Genomic DNA, 22,951 nt, shown 5'->3' with positions numbered 1-22,951 from the left:
CCATTATACTTTGCTTTAACACCAATGACATTATCAACTCCAACAAACGTGTTCTTACATCAATGACAATTCCCACGTCAATGACAACTTTCAATTGTCCAACGATCTTTGACATCAATGACAACATTTCCAACAAAAATGTAATCTACAAATAGAAAACTTAAACATTTGATGATTGCACCATGAGATAGGGACTCAATTTCCTATAATAAGAATGACTACAGTATGATATAAAGCTTACATAAGTTCTACTCATGCAAGAACTTTTCCATTTGTTGAACAAATGTGACGAGTTTCTGTATACTCTTCCCTTTCAAAATAGGGAGCTAGTCACCAAGTCAATTGCTTGTCAAGGTAGGCATCTAATCACAAGGGCCGTTGCCTCAGTTGTTGGTAATTTATATCCTTCCTTAGATCGCCTCTTACTCCCACCTATGATAACCTCACACAGTACCAATTTGATTTTTAGTTATGTTTTCCTATAGAAGGATTGCCAGATAACTTCAATGAAAGCCCACAGTTTGCTGATCATGGCACTATTCCACTTTAATGGATCCTCCACTCCTTATAATGGTGATTGTTTGGTGTTCCATCTCTGGTTGAGATATCCTTCCTTGGCGTGTTGATTGCTTGTTGTTTGGCACATGTTAGTGTGACTTCCTACCTAGCATTTAGGCTGGAACGACCTGCGACTTGATGCCTTCTTCACTTCTTTCCACGAGTATAATGGCATGCAACAATGAGAGATTCACTGATGAGTGCAGCCTGCATCTCTTGTATGAAATTGCCAAAGAAAGTGAGTTAGGGATTTCCATCCAATATCTCATTGAATTATTCAAAGGTTTTGTCCCTAAATTATTGCTCAATTTTGTGAATTGGCAAATGCTCAAATTCGTAATCAGATGCCTTCTATAGTGGAGATTTCCTTCTTTTATACCCGATCTTAAATCAAATAGCATAGTCAATTGACCACCAGAAAGGATTAGCACCCAAAAAGGAATCAAAATTCAAGTTGGCCACCAAAAGAGTTAAAATAAAATAATTAATATTATTATTAGTGTTTAAAAACTCTTCTATAATTAAAAAGTGGAGGAAGTCGGTCCTATGGGTTGAGGGACATGACAAAGCATAGTCCAAAGAGGAGAGTATTTTGGCTGAGGAACAAGAGGGAGACAAATCGGAAATTTTTGTAGCAATCATTTTCATTTTACCTATAAAAATCTTAAAAAGTCAAATCCTATGCATCTTGAGCTCTATCTCATGCAAACGAAAAGATTGCTAAACACAACTGGTATTTTATCCCCTTGATATGGAAATGCAATGAAAGATAAGAACTTTTGGAGTCATATACTTGATTTCTTTTTAGGGAAAAATAGCTGTTTGGTTAATTGAGTATATTCATAGAATGGAAGATTACGATCCAAAAATTGGGAATGCAATGAAAGATAAGAACTTTTGGAGTCATATACTTGATTTCTTTTTAGGGAAAAATAGCTGTTTGGTTAATTGAGCATATTCATAGAATGGAAGATTACGATCCAAAAATAAACTTGTTCTTGTGCTCTTGCTTTGAAATTCATGAGTTCTATCAATAGTTCCTTGAAACATTTCTTCGCTCTTTATTGTATATCTGCCAAATTTTCCATTATTCTGGACCAAGGAAATCTGAGATATGATGTTTGAGTGGTTTTGCATAAGAATTTTGTGTTACTATCTCTTTGGATACATAGCTCGTGATTTCTTTTCCAAATTGGCTTCTTCTTTTTGTTAGTAGATTTTGTGTTACTATCTCTTCAAACACACAGCTTGGAATTTCTGATTCCGAAATGTTTTCTTCTCTTTGTTTAGTAGATTTTGTGTTGCTATCTCCTTAAATACATAGCATGTGATTTTTGCTTCTGAAATGGTTTCTTAGTCAATCAAAATATTTTTTCTATTAAAATGTATATTGATACCTCTAGTTGGTTTCTTGCAGACAATTCAGACTCTAGATGCAGATTATAGTTTTGCACTTTTTTCGTTTCATGAATATGTTGTTATTAAAGCAGCAGTATTTCACTCCTAAAGTCCTTTCTTTTACCGTTTCGAGTTTTCAGTAATGTCAACCACTTTATTCATCTTAATTTTACGGAAAAGTCTACCAATTTATTAATTTTTAAATCATTACCTTTTTATCCAATACATATGACTGCAGAGTGTTGCAGCATTTAGAAAAAAATGGAAACCTACATATTTGCAGGTTCTCAACAGTGACAGGCTGAAATTGGTATTTCTATAGCTTAGACAAGAAGGTTGCAAGGATCTGGAAAATAGATATGGGATATATATTTTAAATTATTAAATGCATGCAATCATGATAACTGATAAGTAATAATTGATAATTGAGTGGTCATAAACCATGAAACTTTCTCATCATTCTTTGTTTCGATCAGAACAAAGGCGTAAACATTTTAGTCAAAGTCTCCTGCACTCTGGAACTTCTCCTGGAAAATTTTACTTGGCACCATCAATTTCTAAATACTATTACCTGTCTAAATTCATCTAGAGGTGTGCCAGTTGTATTAAAGGTCAGTGCACTTGTATATTTGTAATTGAATAAGATAGGGTTTTACATGGTAACAGTAACATTTACAGACAAAATAAACTAGGCAATTGATTGAAACAGTCGTAGAGCACGTAGTTTTGGTTTTCCCCCGAGGGGTGCATGTGTTCAATAGTGCATAACAGTACAGAAATGTAGGAAATATGACAGTATACAGCAATGCAAGTAAACAAAAGAACTCAGATGTATGTATTCATTAATGCCAAATGCCAGTACATTCAAAACATAACTTTCTTCGACAATATCTACACACTGAAATAGGAAACCAAGTACATTTATATAGGTGTCGGTGTAGGTTGTCCGGTGCCATGCCGACAACCGTCACGTAACCACCGACCCTTAACACACGTAACGTTCTAATTACAATATGACATAATTACCTGACAACAGTTTTCACAATTTGAATGCTACAAATAGAACATATTATTCCGTGTCTTGATACAAGATAGCCATTTACTTTCATTTTTCTTAACTGATTTATCATAAGCAAAATAATCCAAAAAATGCATCATGGAATGCTCATAGGTTAGTTGCTTTGACTAGATATTTACTCATACTTAGATGGTTGATGTACTAGTGCCAGAATTTGGAAACAGCTTATGCACATCAAATCTCTCCACAGCTGGGCTGAAAATACTTTAGAGTAGTAAATCAACTAATCAAAAGGATCTATGCGAGGGTCATGTTCACTTGCCATCGCCATTCCAGTGCATAGGCATGTTGGGCACATGACCTGCATATGAAGTCTAGAATCATTTAGGCACAGCAAATCTTGAGAGAGAGAGGAGAGAGAGAGAGAGAGAGAGAGCTTTGTGATGGCCTTAAAAGGGAAATGTATTACTAAATAGCTACAGCTTTTTGCATAATTAATCTAGGTGCTAAAAGCTTTTACCAGTTTTAATTCATTGACATTGAAACTATAGTAAAAATGTAAAGAAACTAAACAATTCAGAATCTATAGACTGATTTAAATTTCTACTTACAAAACTATAACACCGCTGATCAAAAGTTTCAACACTTTTATCAACCCTTGAAACTTTCCAGTTTTATGACACTTCCTTTCTGAATCGCTAATTTTACATTGATTCAATTAAAAAAAACTTCAAACAAATCACTTTCCATTTTTTAATTAAACTTATAGCATCCAAACAATGAAGTCTAACCTTGGTTCATAACTCAATCTAGCCCAGCAAATAATCCATGAGTTTCCTTCCTCCACGATTCTTATTCCAAAATACAAGGCGTCCACATAAAATATTATTACCAAATAATAGTGTCGCCAATCAAATGATAGAATATAACCATTCGAACCACAATAAAGTAATAAACCAAACTTTGACAGAATTAATTATTATTCACCATAATAGTAATAATTATTTGCTCAGAACCATATCATATTTTCCAACAAGAATATAATTATTCTAAACATTGCTTGTAAATAAATATCTTTGTAATTTGTCTCCATGGGAGATTGCACAAATTTGTCCTCCGTTATGTTATGTACCAGCTAAGAAATCTAGATAATTCCTCCAAGATCACTTAGGGCAGATAGTTCTAGTGCCAAAAATGATGGACACGCCTAATCTGGCTCCAAAACCGCACTATCGTATGCCCAATAGCTTTCATGTTATGTGGACACAAAAACCGCAGAATGGCTGCAGGGCTCGGCAGAAGCGCTGAGGCCGCTGTTCCCCACTATAGTATGACACGAAAGTTATCGGTGTACGATAGGGTGTTTTTAGAGCCAGAATAGCTACAGGGATGTTCTCAGGTTTCGTCCTGATGCTACAAATTTATAATTTCCTCAGAAACTATAATATAAGAAATAGTTAATCATTCCATATCCAACATCAATCCCAAAGCCACTTAAATAATATTGATTTTAGTTCCCTATGGTTGCCACCATTAGTTAAGTGGCTTTAATTAATTTTCTAAAGTCACTTTAATAATTATTTAATATTACCTTTCAATTTCCCATTTGATAATAATATTAAATAATTGAATTTAATTTTCCTCTTTTAATAAATTTTAGTTTTAAGGAATGAAATAATATATTATTTCCCAACCTGTCAAAAATGGGATATTATAAGTCATCTTAATGTCCCCAAATTATAAATACCCAAGTTTTTGCCCTAGATCACAATTTTTAATAAAAAACAAAGTAGGTTAGAGATACCTTTCACATTGATTGAGATCCTGCAAACAAGCTAGGAATAATTTACAATCATAAATAATAATATAAATATTTTAATTAGAAATCATCAAACATATATTAGAATTATAGATCTAATCACAAGATTGCTTAAATCAGTTTGAGAAGGCTCAACCATAGAAGAGCTAAGATAGGGTGACTCGATAGAGTGCCCTAGAGATCCTCTATCCTAGGTCAGAACACTATCCCCGTTGGCCTCATGTGGCCTGTGCCATCCATATGAGGTGGAGTACCTAGCGAGGTGTTCTATAACTGTTCCCCTCAATCTTGCCACTTCTATCCTACTTCCCATGATTGAACATTCTTAATGCATTCATTTACCATGATAGAGAGCATGAGGAACATTCACAATAGGGTGCCCTGGACGTCCATCATTTCTAAGCCCAAAGGTAGTACCCTTTGTACCTCTTTGGCCCCATGGGACTCTTCGATCTTATACCATGAGGTGGCATGCCTAGAAGATGACCTCATCATTGTTCCCCTACTTGTAATTCCCCAATTTCACTACCATGGCTGGTTACAGCAGTCAGACATAATAAATATTCATAACATCTTATATCATAATCACATATTTCCTATATCCATACATTAGATAGTCACACACCATGAATCGACAATATATCTATCATGCTATGTTAGGTATCAAAAACAACAATGCATATTAATTCAAAAGTATGCAGATATACAAATAATTATTACATTATGTATGGAAATCCATACCACAACCAATATATAAACTGCACTGCTGAGTATTATATCTTCCTTGTGATTTGATTCTTGTTTTCCTTGTGTGTCTTTGAACTGCTGGATCTTGATTATATATATAAATATATATTCCTTTCATCAGGTGTATAGAGTGGTGTCTTTAATTTGTGTTTGATAATCACTATATCGGTTAATGTTGAGTTACCCACTGATTAATGCTTAATCATCCCATTGGTCAAGGGAATATCACTGACCACAAAGGAGAGAGAGGTGATTCATAAGGCAACACTCCTGGTTATGAACATGATCGATACACAGTGGTTATGATTCTGTTCAGGGTGGTGATTACGAGCTATTGTACAGTCTTATGATTAAGAAATTGTGAAGTCTCACTATCGTGAGACAATTTCTAATTAGACATTGTTCAATCTGGTCAGGGTCATGACATCCTCCCACCCCGAGATTGCATGCCCTCAAGCAATCCGCATCTGTAAACCAATTACTAGGATCCCATATCAATCTCGGAGGCTGGACTGAATTCCCACACTATGCTGCAATATAACTGCAACTGCTATCCTCTTATCCTTTTTGGAAATCAATCGAAGAATTATCTGTATAAAACGACCAAGCTCACTGTTGTGACGATTTCACACATCGCCCCATTGCAAACAGGGATCCCCACTTTTTTTGTTTTCTAGGTTAGTTCTAGCATCTTTAGCTATTAACTTTTCACTTGTAGGAGGTGTGATGCCCTAGGTTGTGAGGATGGGATCAAGTTGTGTCTGTCTCTTTAGGATGAATCGAGGTCAGTTAGCTCTCAAAGCTTAGGAAATGAACAATTTTGTGATGATCATTCCATTTGATCATCATCATCTTACACTTTTAGGGCGAAGAGTCTAAGTGTTGAGTCATGAGGGTTGAGAAGATTGATGCAAGAGGAAGGCTTAGACTGCATGAGAAGGCTTTAATAATGACTAAGGACCCTTTGAGTTGGCAAGGTGAGTGGCTTCTGCTCAAAATTTGGCTAAGTTTGGCTGACAGTCAGTGACGTCCTAAAACCCCAGTCAGTGACCCCCTGAAATCCCTGTTGTGCCTTGGCTGACAGTCAGTGACCCCCTAAAAGTCCCGCTGTGCCTTCTGACAGTCAGTGCCTCCTCCAAAGTTCGATCACCCTGAACTTACCCAGTAAATGCCCCTCTAAATCTCCGACCTGCTCATTGGCACAATCAGTTCCCTATCAAATGTCTGACCTGCCTATGCTGATTATCATTGAGGCCCCAGATGCCCGAACTTCTTGAGGTTACTTCTAAATCCATGGCTAAGAGCAAGAATAGTGAAAATCAGACTTATAAATTCAAACCAAACCTATGAACAAGCAGATCAGACACGTATTAGGCCTGAAAACGTTACAAAATCAGACTCAAATTGATGAGAATTAAGTCAAAAGAAGGGAAATCAGACTTAAAACCAGATGTTTCCAAGATCAGAAAATTCATTTCCAGATTTAGGAAGGGTAGTGGGAAGCTTGATTTGTGAATTGATAGTAGTACTTTCTACAATGTTTTGATTCAAATTATGTTTGCTTCCAGGTTTTCAAGTAGGATGAACATACAAAGGAATGTGAGAAGTCAAGACTTCAGGGTGTGGAAGGAAGATCAGTGTGGAAGGAAGATCACACTTACATGCAAGAGGGCGAATCAAGGCATAGATGACAAGAAAGTAACAAGGGCAACACAAGGATAGGATCATCATCAACATCTTCAAGGCAAGATCAAAATCAACATCACGAAAGTAAAAAACACTTGTGATGAGATGCAAGAGCAAGCATGGGAATGCATGTACTAAAGGAAGAAATTTTTTTCACAATCTTGGATTTCCCCAAAAATCTGAGAATCATTGCTAGTATAGCAAGAGTAATCAGAGAAGGAAAGCTCCAAGGCGGAGGTGATCAAGTCAAGAAGATGATGCAATTTGGGAGTATCTCCCACCATCATCTCATTCTTCACTGCAGGCACTTGGATAATGTTGAGTATCAAGAGATATGCCTCATTCATTTACAACTTGTGATGAGTTACAATGAGCTAGCTGAAGTGGCGCCTAGTCATCACTTATCCAATCACATCATTCTAAGTTGAGGCATCAAAGTTCAATGTACCTGACTCGTCTAGCGAGGCAAACAACTACAACAAGATGGCACAAAGTTTGGTGTACCTATGTTTAGTCCTTAATGTGAGGTTGGTAAACTCACAGATAAAACAAGGATTTCCCAGACGTACCAACTATTCATGTAACATAACATTCATATATCAAAGCATAAGTAACAATAACAACAGCTATACCAGAAGAATGATATCTTTATTTAATTCTCAAGAATATGTTAGTACAATACCACCCTTGCCGAGGTTCCATCCGAATCATTTATAGACTCGACGGTTGGCCAAGTTGCCAACCGTCACTAACTACCAACTACCCCACGGGAACCTCTCAGCGACTCAAACATAAACATAAACACTCATCCCAACTACAAACTAACATGTGTTATTGACCCCTAACATCAGCCCCCCCAAAAAGTAGTCGTCTTCCAGACGACTAAGACAATAGGAGCTGGAATAAAAAACAAAAGACTAAGACAGAGAAGGGGGAGGAGGCATCCCTGTAGTGGTCAAAGAAGAAGGTTGTTGCCCTATGTGGAGTCTAAGGTTCTTCTCTGCCATCAGTTGTCGTTCCCGTGCCTTCTTCACCATGTGTGCGGCCTCTAACAGTTTTTTGTCTTTTTTGCTCCATCTGTAAGGTAAGCTCGACCACTTTTGCTGCCAGTACTTGCACCTCCTTCTGCATGTTCCAACGGGCCTCATAAGTAGTCACCTTCGTTTCTAGCTCAACCCTCAGGTTCTTCTCTACTGCGGCTAGCTGCGCACGCTTCTCCCCTTCCTTCTCCAGTTTTGCTACACACAACCGCTGAGCCTGCTGCTCTATCTGACTGTCACATCTGCAGGTACACATCCCGGAACGATCCTTCCATACTGTGCAAGGTGGCGCCCAAGGTGCCCACTCCTTCCACTAGTCGTATGCGCTTCCATTCCTGTAGCATCTTCGGCATATTACTGTCTGGCCACCCCTGCTGCTCGAAGTGGCGCGCAAACTCATCTGCACATCTAGAAATCATGAAGTGGCACAATTTCTCAGCATTGGCGGAGTTGCCGACATCCATCTTCCCAGTCAACTGTGCCATTCAATATGCTACATCTGAAATCCCCTGTAGCTCCCCAAAGAACCGTTGGAGCGAGCCTACTGGATCGCTAGGGTCTGGTGGAGTGAGGTGAAGTCCTGCCAATAGTCCTTCCGGCCTGCTTTCCCCAACATTGATGATCTTCGGGCTCTGCCCACCACTTCCAGTTGCTCTATTCTTCTCCTCAACACACATCCCCTCATCCTGGTCTGTGATAGGGGTAATCCTGTCCTGTGTCTGGTTTGGTCCAACGGCCATGGCGTGTGGTGAAGCGGATTGGGGGGGGGGGTGAGGTGTGAGTGCAAACCACCCCAGCCACTTGTCCAACGATGAATCTATATCCTCATCCGTCAGTGTCTCCAGTACTGCCAACTCCTCTAGACCATCTCCCATCATCGGTACATCCCTTGACTCATCTTTCTTCGCTGGTATTGTACTAGTGCCTGTTGGTACCGTACTAGTACTTGTTGTGCCAGTACCTAAACCTGTCGTACTAGCACCAATTCCCTGCACGACTACCTCTTCTTCCCCTGGTATGACCGTCTCCTGAGCTATTTTATTCGAACTATGTTGTACGGCCTCCTCTGCCACCATCCGATCTACCATACTGGTACGGTCTGCAACCGGTACAACTTGCAATCTTCCATCTGAGAGACGGTACCAGTCCTTCAACAAACCATCTCTTCTTGAGGCCATCAATCGGTTGGTTCTCCATTTTGTTGAGCAGTTCCCTCAGCCTCCTGTTATATGCTTGCACACTTTCACTTTTAACCTGCTTGGTATTGTAAATCTCCGCCACGATTTCATTGTCATCTCATAGGAGTTTGAACTCCTCTTGGAAAGCCTTCTTCAGATTGTTCCATGACATTTTATACTGGGCATCCAGGTCTGTATACCAGTCAATTGCTATTCCCCGCAGAGTAGCTGGAAATGCCTTCAACCAGTAATCCTGATCGTCCTGGCCATTTGCCTCCCAAATGGTCACACATATCTTACAATGTCGTACGGAATCATTCGACCCGTCGCCCATGAATTTTGGAAGCTTATGTTTCTTCGGGGTGTGTGCCATTGTTTTTGTCTGGAGGGTTTTATGTAGCACTTGGAAGTTACTATATGCCCGGAAGGTATTATGTGTCTACAAGGTATCGTACGCTCTTGACCTGGTTGGACCCCTATCCGCAGGGCTTTGGTCACCCTCGCTCCTATAGTCCCTCCTTCTCGAGGTTTCTGGAGATGACCCTCCTATTTTGGTTCCCTCTGACAAGGACAAATTCCTGATGCCGGATAATGTTGCTTCAAAAATATTGGCAATCTCTTCGTGCAGGTCCCATACCGCCTCCTCTCCTTGTTCAGAATACTCTTCGTGCAAGTCCCATACCAACTTTTGTGCATCACATGGCATTAAGCATCAGCTTACCACACCTTACACCCCACAGCAAAATGTTGAGCGCAGGAACCGTACAGTCACTGAGATGGCTCGGTCTATGTTGGAGCATAGAAATGTTCCAAAACACTTTTGGGCAGAAGCGGTCTTCACTGCAGTCTACCTTCTGAACCGGTCTCCCACAAAGGTCGTTAAGAAGATGACTCCAGAGGAAGCTTGGTCTGGCACGAAGCCCAAAATCAGTCATTTGAAAGTTTTTGGCTCTATAGCTTATGTTTGGATTCCAGATGCCACGCGCACCAAACTGGATCTAAAGAGTCACAAATTGATGTTCATCGACTATAGTGACAACCACAAGGCATATCGGCTGGTTGATATAGACACTAATCACCTCATATTCAGTCGTAATGTAGTATTTGATGAAGAAAGATGGCCTTTTCAGCCTTCCTCTCCTGATTTGAGCACTGAGGATCACCCTCCAAAGGCTGTAAGTATGGGTGTTCGTCTTCCCTTAGCTCCACTTGATGGGAGGGATTTAGTTGACTCTGAAGTTGTGGGGTCTCCCAGGCATGACATTGCACCCCCTGACTTTCCTCAGGATCTTCTTGATCCACATCCAGAGGAGCTTGCTCCAGATATTCTAGGCACTCTTCATCCTGCAGCAGATGTTCGTACTTCTACTCTCCAGCCTAAGTGGTGGGCCAAGACCATTGGTGATCTTCATGATGATGAGCTCATTGAGGGTAGATCAGTTAGAGGTAAGAGCAAGCAACACATAGTTAATTTTGCTCTTATGGCCAACATTCACAGTATTTATGAGCGTCAAACATATACAGAGGCTAAAGGTGTACCTGAATGGGAAAAGGCTATGGCAGTGGAGCAACATAGTCTTCTAAAAAAACAACACTTGGGTATTGCCCGATCTTCCTCCAAGAAAGAAGCCCATTGGCTGCAAATGGGTGTTTAAAGTCAAGTATAAAGCTAATGGGAGCCTTGATAAGTACAAGGCTCGGTTGGCAAAAGGGTTTTCACAGAAGGAGGGCATCGACTATGAGGAGACATTTGCTCCCACAGCCAAGATGAGTACCATTAGGCTTGTCCTCGCTCTCTCAGCTCAATTTGGATGGAAAGTCCATCAAATGGACATCAAGAGTGCCTTTCTCAATGGTGATTTGCAGGAAGAAGTCTACATGACACAGCCTCCAGGTTTCAAGGTTGCCGGTAAGGAACACCACGTATGTAGACTAGTCAAAACACTCTATGGCCTCAAACAGGCTCCTCATGAATGGTACATCAAAATTGATAAGTACTTGATTGATCAAGGCTTTAGGAGGAGTCCTTCAGATCCCAATTTGTATGTCAAACATACTAGTGATGATATTCTATTCCTAATAGTCTATGTTGGTGATCTCATCATTACTGGCAATGCAGCACATCTGATCATGCAAGTCAAACAGAATTTCTGTCAACATTTTGACATGACAGATTTGGGACTTCTCCATTATTGTCTGGGTGTAGAGGTTTGGCAGGCTGATAGCCACATATTCATTTCTCAATCAAAGTATGCCAAGAGCCTACTAGATAAGTTTCGAATGCAAGATTGTAAACTTGCATCTACACCTATGGAGATAAGGCTCAAATTATCAGCCAAATCAGATTCACCTGTAGTGGATGACTCTTCATTCAGGCAACTAGTGGGCAGCCTCATCTATCTCACCGCCACTAGACCTGACATCAGTTATGCTGTGAGCTATATTTCTCGCTTCATGTCAGCCCCAAAAGTTGAACATTGGGTTGCAGCGAAGCGTGTGCTTAGATATGTGAAGGGCACTCCTGATTTTGGCATTTTGTACAGCAGAAGCAAAGATCCTAGGCTGGTTGGTTTCACAGATTCAGATTGGGCAGATTGTGTTGATGACAGAAAGTCAACTTCTAGGTATGTTTTCAGCTTGGGTACAGGTGCAGTCACATGGACCAGCAAGAAGCAACAGGCAATAGCTCTTTCCTCGACCAAAGCAGAGTATCGGGGAACTGTTAAGGCAGCATGTGAGGCAATTTGGCTACATAGGATGCTTGTAGACATGCAAATGTCTCAACCAGGTGCTACTCCCTTGTTTTGTGATAATCAAGGGGTTCTAAAATTAGCCAAAAATCCAGTCTTCCATGAACAGACAAAGCATGTGGAGCTTCATTGTCATTTCATCCGCCAGCATGTTGAAGATGGATTAGTGATACTGCAATACATTCCTACAGAAGATCAGACTGCAAATATCCTCACCAAGTCCTTGAGCCCGGCAAAGTTTCTCAAATTTAGAGGGCAGCTTGGTGTGATAGCTAGCATGACCATTAAGGGAGGGTATTAGAATATTTAATTCTATGTTAGTCACCTATTTTTAGTTCCTTGGTTAATGATCATTTACTTTTTTTATGTATTCAGCTTTTTAGTTAATTAGCTTTTAAGCTTTATTTAGCTTTTAAGCTTAATTTAGCTTTCACGCTTAATTTAGCGTTTAGCTCTTTAATCTTTAACTTTAAAGTTATGTTCTAATTATAGAACATCGTCTTGTAACCTCTATATATACGTGTGTATATCGTTCAATGTAATCATCTGATTATTGAATCATTCATTCAATTTATTTTTCTCTGTAAGATAACCAATCTAGAATTGTACCAATTTAGCTCACATTGTTCCCATTTTGATGAAAGGATATTATGCCAAACAGTTTGCTGGTCATGTACTTTCAGATTTGCAATTTTAATAGAGTTCGTTGTTGGATTGAGTCTATGGAAATTGCATTAAATTAAAGGTTAAGATACTCAAGTGATAAAATGTCTAACACACACACATATATACATGAAGTTCAAACATTAGTGATGACAGCAGAAAATATGAACAGAGATGTGTATATGGTTGACCTCTCATTACAGAAGAAAGAAATGTTGACAGCGATTACAGTTTGCCTAAGCGTTGCATATGATGTCTGAATAATCAAATAAGTTCCAAACAAATATTTTAATTGCCCAACATGGACTTTGCCAATGACCACGATTTCCTTTGTGTTGTATCTCTGGAAAATTATGTGCCAAAACTCACAGATCTGTGCTTAGTAAATGCACATATAGATAGCTGCCACTAACTTCAAAAAGTTCTCTCCATGACAATAAGGATACCGTTGTAATGTCCCCACTTTGAAATATAATTTAATAATAAATGATAATAATAAAATTAAAATACAAAAGAATAAAAATAAAATATAAAAGAATATAATTAAATATAATTAAGATTTGATTAAAGTTAATGAATGGTCAAAAGGCATGAAATGATAAGTTGTGACTCCCCCAAATATGAGGTATAAAGGGAGGAGAGAACTCATTTGAAGAGGGGATAATTTGAGAATGAGAAGTGCAGATCTGATTTAAATAAGAAGTGAAGATCTGATTGGGAAAGGTTGTGTCCCTTTCAAAGGGCACAAATGATTAAGAGTTTCACTCTTTCAAAGGGTGTCTCTTGCCAAAGGGCATACATGATGAAGAGGTGAGACCTCTCCCTCACATTGAGAGATATAAAGGAAAGGAATCAAAAGCATCCAGTGACAGCACTATGCATCAGATCAGATCAGAACTGGTATTAAGTTACAGCCAGTAACATCCTTGTTCTTGGTGGTATGCATTGGGATGTGTTTAATAAGCATGCTTAATATATGAAGCCCGATAATGTTCTTATGCAGAATAAATAGTAATATTAATATGGGGGAGTCACAACTTATCATTTCATGTCTTTTGACCATTCATTAACTTTAATCAAATCTTACTTATATTTAATTATATTATTTTATATTTTATATTTTATTTTTATTTTTATTCTTTTGTATCTTAATTTTATTATTATCATTTATTATTAAATTATATTTCAAAGTGGGAACATTATGACCGTGCCAAGAATGGGATCACACACAAGGAGAACTCTATCAGTATCATCGAATAAGCTCATACAAAGAGTCCATGCTAGAAATACTGTGTCAAGAGCAATGTGAATTCACACTAGATCTCACAAATAAAGCGGAAGTAGCAAAATGACCAGCATATTCTAAGATAAGCAGCCAAATGAACCTTGTTTGCTCAAATCAGCATACCGTCCCTGTTCATACTTCAATCTCCAGCCGTGATCCAGATGAAGGTAAAGGCCATCTCCATCTCCAGCACTGGCAATAAGAAATGGAGTCGGCTAAAATAATTTTCATGGCAATTTGATCGCTTTTCTCTCACAGGAGGAATAAGATATATTAATTGCCCAACTTCAGAATAAAATGTTTCAATAATATATTCCCCAAACTCGCCAAGATGATAAAACTCACAATTTATTTAATATGCTTTGGATTTCACAAATATTAATAAACCCAAAACTGGTGCTTCATTAATGTGAACAGTCTTCAAACAAATCACCTTCCATTCTTCTATTAAACTTATGGTGTCCAATAATGAAGTCTAACCTTGGTTCATAACTCAATTTTGCTCAGCAAATAATCTCTGAGTTTCCTTCCTCCATTATTCTTATTCCAAAATACAAGGCATCCACATAAAATATATGACAGCGAACAAAGACTTTGCATGCTCATCATTTGATGTGGTATTGTGGTTTCAAAACTGAAAATAACAAAAATTTAGGGGGTGATATTACACAGGAGTACCAAGAGACTCCCGATTCTCTTAAAAGCAATAATATCTCCATCAGATCTGATATTAGATGGGAAACCTGAAAATAAATTGCTCTTTAGTCCCCACCTTTTGGAGAGAGCATAGGTAATTAATACTATCAACTAAGGGAATATGGTGAGCAATCTCAATCTCTAACTGGTGAAAGAAAACCCTTAACTGGTCAATAGGAAACATGAATACAACGGTAATGAATATAATCATTTTGAAGATTAAAATATGAGGAATCCCAATCCAAACTCTCAACTAACGAGTAATCCAAAAAAATCATCTTTGAGCATTCATTCATAAGATAGGTCTTATGAAGATCAAACCGTAATGACTAAAACCTTCAAGACATAGATACTTATTTACTCATCTATGGTTTCCAACTCCAACAAAAATCATCCATGAGTTCTAAGAGTGTTAGAATTGGTGAATCCTTGTCAAGGCTTGTAGAAGAAACTCATGGAGTTTTGACTCAAGAACTAGGCGAAAGGGCCCTTCTTCCAATCATACATATTTCAAAATCCAGATGATGTGAACATCATACATACAATTAGTTTTCATTCCATTGGTTTTACTTCTCATGGTTGTTGAGAGATATGGGAGCATCTCTAATTTGGTGCATTCTCATTTATGTTATTTGCTATTAACATAGGTGCTTTGTGATTTTTAATGCATACCTACAACAGAATGAGAAAACCTCCCTGTTCATTGTATCATTAGATACCTAGTTTTTCTTCCAAAATATAATCTACCTTATAATGCGAACCACAAGTAAATATGCCTTGAAAACATAAGTATGGTGATGTTAAAACAACAATAGAAAATGTATGGATGATACAAGACCTACCTTTCCAGCTCCTAAACAATTAGGGCATCTTTCTGCTATAGGGGGTGATAAGGGTCGATCTGAACCATTGACTGTTGCTACTGGTTCAACAAAAACAAGTGCTCCTGAGCTGGAACATCGAGCACAGGCTAAATATCCTGCAATGCAAAAGACCCAAGAAAAAATCCTATTTAAAGCCATATTTGTCATTCTTAATGAAAAAAGAATGAACTAAAGCAAGTCTCTCATTTGATAAAGTGAATTAGTAAAATAATAAATAAACCAACAACGAAACTGTAAACAGTACTACAAAAAAAAACAAATGTACACAATCAAAAAGGAATATTGAAACTAAAATAAAATCAGTGTTTATTCAAGTTTGTAGGACATATTGATGCAATTTTTTAGTAAGCAATTTTTTTCCCTAGTTTTGGGGATGGCAGGAAGACAGCTATTAACTTAAAAACAGATGAAATTTTAAAAAGCGAATACGTTGTGCTAAATTTGCAATCACAATCTACCCCCTTCTAACTTTTTAGAGATTTTTAGCATTATTTGCTTCAAAACTTACCTTTAATATTTTTATGCACCAAATGAAGTAGGCTGTCCAGTCCTAAAAAAGGGGATGTCCGCTCCAAGTCCCCAAGTAACCAAGATATCATGGACATTACCAATACCCCTGGGCACATGTCCTTATCAAACACTGCTAAAAACTAATCACCTGAGGAAAAAGACAATCTAAAAATGTAAGGACAGCCACCAGCCATTCCGAGCTCTTAATAATCATAGTGGAAAAAAAGGGACAAAGAAGATTGCTGCACACAAAGGCAGCTATCCTTAATCCTCATATTACTGCTAGTGAGAACTAAAAGGAAACTGGGAAACTCTTGCAACAGCTTGCATTGATATAAAATCAATATAAACTTTCTAAAGAGTGAGATAACTAGTTAAAAAACAAAAGGGTCAATGGGCCCTTCGTCTACTAGTGAAGTTGAATGGTTCCAAATGAGCCTCCTAGGGATCAAGTCTTGCTGAGTGCAAAGCGTCTGACATCATAAGGGACAAGGCTAGGATCGTGCCCCTGGCGGATTTGACAAAATGGATACCCCTCAATCCTTGGCTCTTAGCCGAAGAGGTTTCAGCCTATAGGCTCGTGACCCGTATCGGGTGGAAAAAACTAATCTGTGAAGGCCCTCACTAAGCTGGTGTGCTTGCAGGATTCGCACCCCATATATATATATACAAAAATTGATGCCCAAAGTATGGTTTATAGGAAAAAGTGATTAGAGATACACCTCAACAAGATATTAAAATTCAGATCAAGAAGATAGAAAAGAGCTTCCATAGACATTACCAAAAAGAGGGAATTAACTACAGCCTAGTCTCAATTGCTAGAGAAAGTACCATGTTGGCCAAGCTGAAGTTTAGCACCGGTATCAATAAATACTGAGTTACAAGTAATAAAGGTTTTTAAGTATGTCACACCTTAGTTTCCACCCGTGAAAATTTCAGTTTGGGTCTTGTTGTGACATTTTCACACATCGCCCCATTGCAAATGGGGACCCCCTACTTTTTAGGCCCTCTCGGTCTTTTGGCTTTGTTTGTGGGGTCTTTTCACGACAGTCTTGTCAGTCCTCTCAGTTTGCAAATGTTTGGGGGTCAATTTGATCAGGTCTGCTTTTCGTTTGAGCAATTTTGGCTAAGTCTAGGGCTTGTTTTGTCAGTTTTTGGGTTTTTTCTTTCAGTCCTAGATTTTAGGGGTTTCCTTTTAGGGTTTTCGAAAACTGAAAGTTGAAATGAAGTCGAGACCTTCTAAGGAACCGGCATGTGAAATTTGAGAGAATTCTAAGCAACTTTCTATTTTTAGAAAGCTCCTATATTTAGGGATTTCACTACCTCCCGGAATGTCTTAATTTCACCAAAAATCAAACTTACTAGTTTTAGTAATTTCTATTTTTAGTAAGTTTCTATTTATAGTAAGTGGCTTTGCATCCTTTTTTGGGCTCTAACTCTAACATTTGAAGCACTTTCTATTTTTGGAAAGTCTATTTGTGGCAAGTTCCTCGCAGGCAGACACTAAAGATTAAGCTTTCATGATCATTTCTAAATCCGGAAAGGCCAAAGAGCAGGCAGAGTGATCAAAAAATGGCTAAGTGTTGGCTCACCTTCCAAAAGTGGAAAGTCGGAAAATCTCCTAAGGCATGGAAAAGCTCTTCGAATTCCCCAAAATGGAATCTTGAAACTGGAAATCTCCCAAATCGGCTAAGTCTGGAGAAATACTCAAAAGTCATGAAATTCCTTCATCTAGAAAAATCCACACCCAATTGCTAGATAGGGCGCTAAATTGGAGGCATCATAGAAAATCCAAAATAAGCAAAATTCCTCGATCAGTTGAAAATAGCGCCCAGGCAGGTGAGAAGGGTGCCAAACATGAGGAGGCATGGAAAAAGGGAAAATGATGAAATTCCTTGCCCAGTGAGAAATTCCGCCCAAGGATGATCTAGGGAGCCAAAATGCCCATGTCATGGAAAATCCAAAATAAGCCAAATACCATGACCAGTGGAAAATCCCGCCCAAGTTACCTCAAGGGCGCCAAAATGCAAGGGTCGGGGAAAATTCAAAAATTGCCAAATTCCATGACCCAGTGGAAATTCCGCCCAAGGAAGAATTAAGGCACCAAAATGCAAGGAGCATGGAAAAATGAAGAAAATGAAAATTCCTCCATCAAGGTGAAATTACCACGCCTAGGCTTGAAGGCAAAAAAATTCTAAGGCATGGAAATCAAAGGTCAAGGAAGAACTGAGAAAGAAATTTCCCTCGGGAAAATTCTTGAAAAATCCATTTTCGGGCATAAAAAATCATCCGAATTTCAAGATGATGATAGATTTGGATTTGTAGGAGAATTTTCTTAAAAAATAGGAAATGTGGCAAATTGATGAAAAAGCTTCCCCGGGACAAGATGAACTCAAAAAGCACAGAAAATTCCTTCCTCAAAGAACAAATTTCCAAAATTTCTTCTCCAGTTTCGAAATGTGCCTAAGGTTGGAAGCACAATGTGAAAATCAAGGTTCAGAAAGGAAACTTCAAGAATTCAAAAAATTCCTTCCTCGAGGAAGGAATGTGCCCAACGTGAAGAATTCCAGAAAGTGGAAAAATTGACTTAGTGTTGGAAATTCCTTTCTTCAGGACAAAATTCCAGGAAAGTGAAAAATTGACTAAGTGTTGGAAATTTCTTCCTTCAGGAGAAAATTCTTGGATAATGTGAAATTTGGCTTAGGCATGAAGGAATTCCTTCCTCAAGGGTAAAGTAGAATCAAAGTCAAAATGAGGTTAACGATGAATTTTTCCTCCACATCAAAATTCCTTCACTATGGAGAAAATGTGCTCTAGGAAAGGAATGGGCGCCAAATGAAAGTAAGGAAGGAATTTTCCTACCAAGATGAATTTCCTCCATGACATGAAAATTCCGTCCAAGGAAGAAGATGAAAATTCCAAGGCAAGGAAGGAATCAAAGATGAACAGAACAAGAAAATTCCCCTCGGGATAAATTTTGAAAAATCCCATTTCAAGCATCAAAATTCATACAAATTTCTAAAACATTTCATCGTGAGAATTTTCTTTCTCCTGGACCTCAGAACTCTAATTTGGGAAAATTCCTAAAAAATAGGAGATGATGGAAAATTGTTGAAAATCTCTTCCAAAGCAAGGAGAGTTGAAAAAACTTCAAAAAAATGCTTCCAGAGTCAAAAGATTCTCTCTCCTGAAGTTTTCTCTCTCCAAGGGTTTCTCACCAAGTGGCATGTCATGTCCCCTCTTTAGCTCTGTCTAGCAGAGACATGTGAGTCAGCTTATTATGGGGTCTTGTAGGCTGACAGTGGTGGATAGAGACTCAGTGAGGATATACAGTGCTTGGGATTTGGTGTTCTGGCAGTAGTAGACCAGTTTGGAGCAGTTCCTTACTTTTAGGAGGCAGTTCCTACATTTGTGGAGGCTATTCCTACTATTTAAGAGGTTATGACAGTATCCAGGGATGGGTTTCCTTGGTTTCAGTTTCAAAAGATTTGGGTATGTTTCCTAGTTTCTAGGAGCATCCCTAGATTTTAGGGATAAGATTGCCAGTGGATCCATGATTTCCGACTTCAGTCATAGACAGGTGGTAGGTTCCGTTTCAAGCTTTTGGAGTCATTTGAGCCTTCTGCAGCTATTTGGGTTATATTTTTAATATATTTAAATATTTCCTCAGTTAACGTTTAATTAATTAAATAAGGCTATGTTTATAGCCATTTTGGAGTAATAAGGGGTTTTTGGCTTCATCTGGATGCATATGCCCATGTGTTATAGCTCGTTGGAAAGGTCTTGAACTTTTCTAAATGTTTCCCATTTGTCAAGGACCCTTTTGATGAACGGAATTCTTTTATATTTAAAAAGTGGCGTTTTCTCTATACTTGGCGACTAAAAATGAGAAATAAGACTTTATAAGCCTAAGCGCACTTTTCATACACTTTTAGGGTTCGAGCTAAAGGGGAGGAGTTATAAGAAGATGGTAACCTAATTATCATCCATCTTTTACACATTTTATCTTTGATTTGGGGAATTTGCTCTGGAGAGCGATTCAGCATCTGGGACGAAAACCCCAGGGTCTTGCCTGTCTGGGACGTAGCCCCCATCTCAGTGGTTATTTGGTTCTTGCATTCAGTTTTCAGTGCCTTAGAGTTGGTATGACATCTTTTCTGGAGGATTCAGTGGACAGAGTTAGGGTTCAGCGTGCAGATTGGGGTTTCTAGCTTGGCGTCACCAAACAACCGTATGGCCGTACTTTGCAGCCGTTTTTCTTCCCACGTGGAGCTATGTAAGAACTTTGGGCGTTTGCCATAGCCTCCTTCTTGATTACAGTATTCACTCTTCATCTAGGTTGGACTCATTGCTTATTGTAATCTTCCTGGAATTGTTTGAAATCACTATCTGGGTAATTATTTGATTTAAATAATCAGAAATCTGCTTGGTACGATTCTGATTTGGCTGTGTATGAACATTTATTTCCAGCACTCTTTTCATGTACTTGTTCTTCAATTATTACGTGCTGAAAAACTATCAAAACATAAAAAGAATTCAATCTTCTACAACTTCTGTCTATTTCTGGAAGATTATAGTAATAAACAGGAAATTCAATCAAAATAATTAAAAAAACTACAGCAGATCAGCAAAGGGACCCATTTGGGATCTTTCATGGCAGCCAGGTCAGCACATATTGAACTAATGGAAAATTCCTTTTGCATGCAGTCGTCATGTCCAGGAGATGATGGTGCATTTATGGTTTCATGGTGGCACATTCATTGCTGGAATGTTTGACCAAGGGGCGGCTAAGTCAATGCTTGGCAGGGTGGTGGAGCATCTTTTGCATGTTGTCGTCGCATGTGAGAAAGGTGGACACTTATGACAACATGGCAATTTTGCATGTAGAACATTCAGTGCATGTGGGCGGATTTGATAAAGATGGTGCATTTAATGCACAAATGGATGCTATTGTGGGTACTTTTGAATTAATTGTATAAGGGCATGATGGGTTATTAATTGCTGATTCCCACCTTGTTGCATCATGTGGGGGGAATATTTTAGGGAAAACCCTAATTAGGTTTTGTTGAAGTTGTAGCTTCAGTCGAAACCCTAAATACCAACTATGTAGATCAAATGTGTAAGTGGCCTATCGGCCTTAAACATTTGATCAATCAATTAACCTTATTAAAAGTATTCAGACTTCTTTACATAACCATACTTCATCATTCATGTCAATTCATTTGACAAGTATTATGATAAGTTTGATTATCTATTTGTGTCACATACTTGATTATTGTTTTTATCTAAACTGATTCTATCTATCAAACTATTGAATATATTGGTTTAGTTATGTATTACCTGTTGGCATTGTGTTGTCATTGATGTCAACCGGTATAGGATGGCAACCAGTATGGGAGATTGATGAGCAGTGTTGTCATTGATGCATACAAGAAATGGTGTCATTGATGTCAACCAGCATAGCAAGTCACCGGTAAGGAAGAGAATGTCATCTAACATAATGATCATTGGAGTCACCGGTACACAAGTTAGTGTTGACTTGTGTTGAAGACATGAATTGGAGACCGGTACGGTATAACAACCGGTAAGTGGTATGTTGGCAGTGCTTTGTTGCCAACCGGCGAGTGTGCAAGCAGGGTGAGCTTATGTAGAAGTGCCAACTGGTATGCTGTTGGATGTTTGGATGTGGAATAGCAGGACTCCCAACTGATAAAGATGCAGTCACTGAATGAAGAAGATATCACAGGGTGGACAATACTGACAGTGAGCGTGCCCAACCGGATCATATGTGCCTGTTTGAAGATATGCCTGCTCAAACAGGAATGCCATATTGGTGCAATGCCGGATGCAGATGACAAGGATCCACTCCCACCGGTAAGTGGAACTTATCCCCTAATATGCATTAAATGCATTACATCTCTCCGGGATAGGTTGCAAAGAGTTAAAGGCAGGTGATTGAAGGCTCACACCGGATGAACCGGTGAAACACTAAGTTGCCTTAGGTGCATGAAATCAGAAATGTGCACCGGATCAGCAAGGGCAGACATGATGAGTTGCCGGTACAGAGAAAGAAGGATAGGTTTGTCACTTTGACAAACCAATTGATAAGAGAACCGGTCTATTGATGAAGAAGGCAAAGTTGAAGCAATTGCAAACAGAGAGTATAACCGGATTGAAGAAGGAGAAAAGTGTTGCCACAGATGCAGACAAATGGAGATTGTTGATGGTTGATGACATGGTGTCATCAAGGAGGTTACCGATAAGTATGTCCACCAGTAAAGCGAGCACAGGTGGAGAAGTGAAAGGCTCCCGTCTATTGAAGATGTGCATGAGGTAGGTTGGCAAGTGTGCTGACCGGTTTAGGTGTTCCACCGGAAGAGAAGCAAAGTACAAGGTTGAAGGCAGACCAGTTAGGGTATAACCGGCAGGGTTTGTGAACCAGTAGATAAACCTGGCTGTGTGGTTGGTCAATGATCTTGTCTAAACCAACTCAAAAGACTCAGCAAAGATGGGTGCCGATAGAGACGCCACGTGGAGTCCAAGTGTCAAACCAATGGACCGTGTCAATGAAGTAGGTGGTGATTGGTCGATATTAATCTCGATAGCGTGTTTCACGGGTCAAGAGCAGAAGGGTGCGGCTCGAGACTGATCAGAGGACAAAGATTTGATTTGATGACTTCATGATCGAGGCCAAGTGTCCAAGTGTTGATCACGGTAGG

General features: G+C 38.8%; 1 protein-coding gene across 2 annotated transcripts in view; it reads right to left on the bottom strand.

The window, feature by feature from the left end:
- Nucleotides 1-2,768: 2,768 nt before the first annotated feature.
- LOC131069413 (protein ORANGE, chloroplastic) overlaps nucleotides 2,769-22,951 on the bottom strand; it is a 123,582-nt gene continuing 103,399 nt past the window's right edge. The window contains exons 7-8 of one of the 2 annotated variants that reach the window (XM_058004825.2): nucleotides 15,681-15,817; nucleotides 2,769-3,335 (exon numbers count right to left, since the gene is read on the bottom strand). In XM_058004825.2, the coding sequence (XP_057860808.1) occupies nucleotides 3,258-3,335; nucleotides 15,681-15,817 (215 nt within the window). In that variant the 3' untranslated portion in view covers nucleotides 2,769-3,257. Of the gene's footprint in view, nucleotides 3,336-3,765; nucleotides 3,826-15,680; nucleotides 15,818-22,951 lie in introns of those variants that run through there. The other variant, XM_058004827.2, reaches the window with a different exon arrangement.

The sequence above is a fragment of the Cryptomeria japonica genome, chromosome 10, assembly GCF_030272615.1.
Source record: "Cryptomeria japonica chromosome 10, Sugi_1.0, whole genome shotgun sequence".
NCBI classification, from domain to species: Eukaryota; Viridiplantae; Streptophyta; class Pinopsida; order Cupressales; family Cupressaceae; genus Cryptomeria; species Cryptomeria japonica.
The sequence above is the reverse complement of the archived record's forward strand: the minus strand, read 5'-3'. Positions and strand labels throughout refer to the sequence as shown.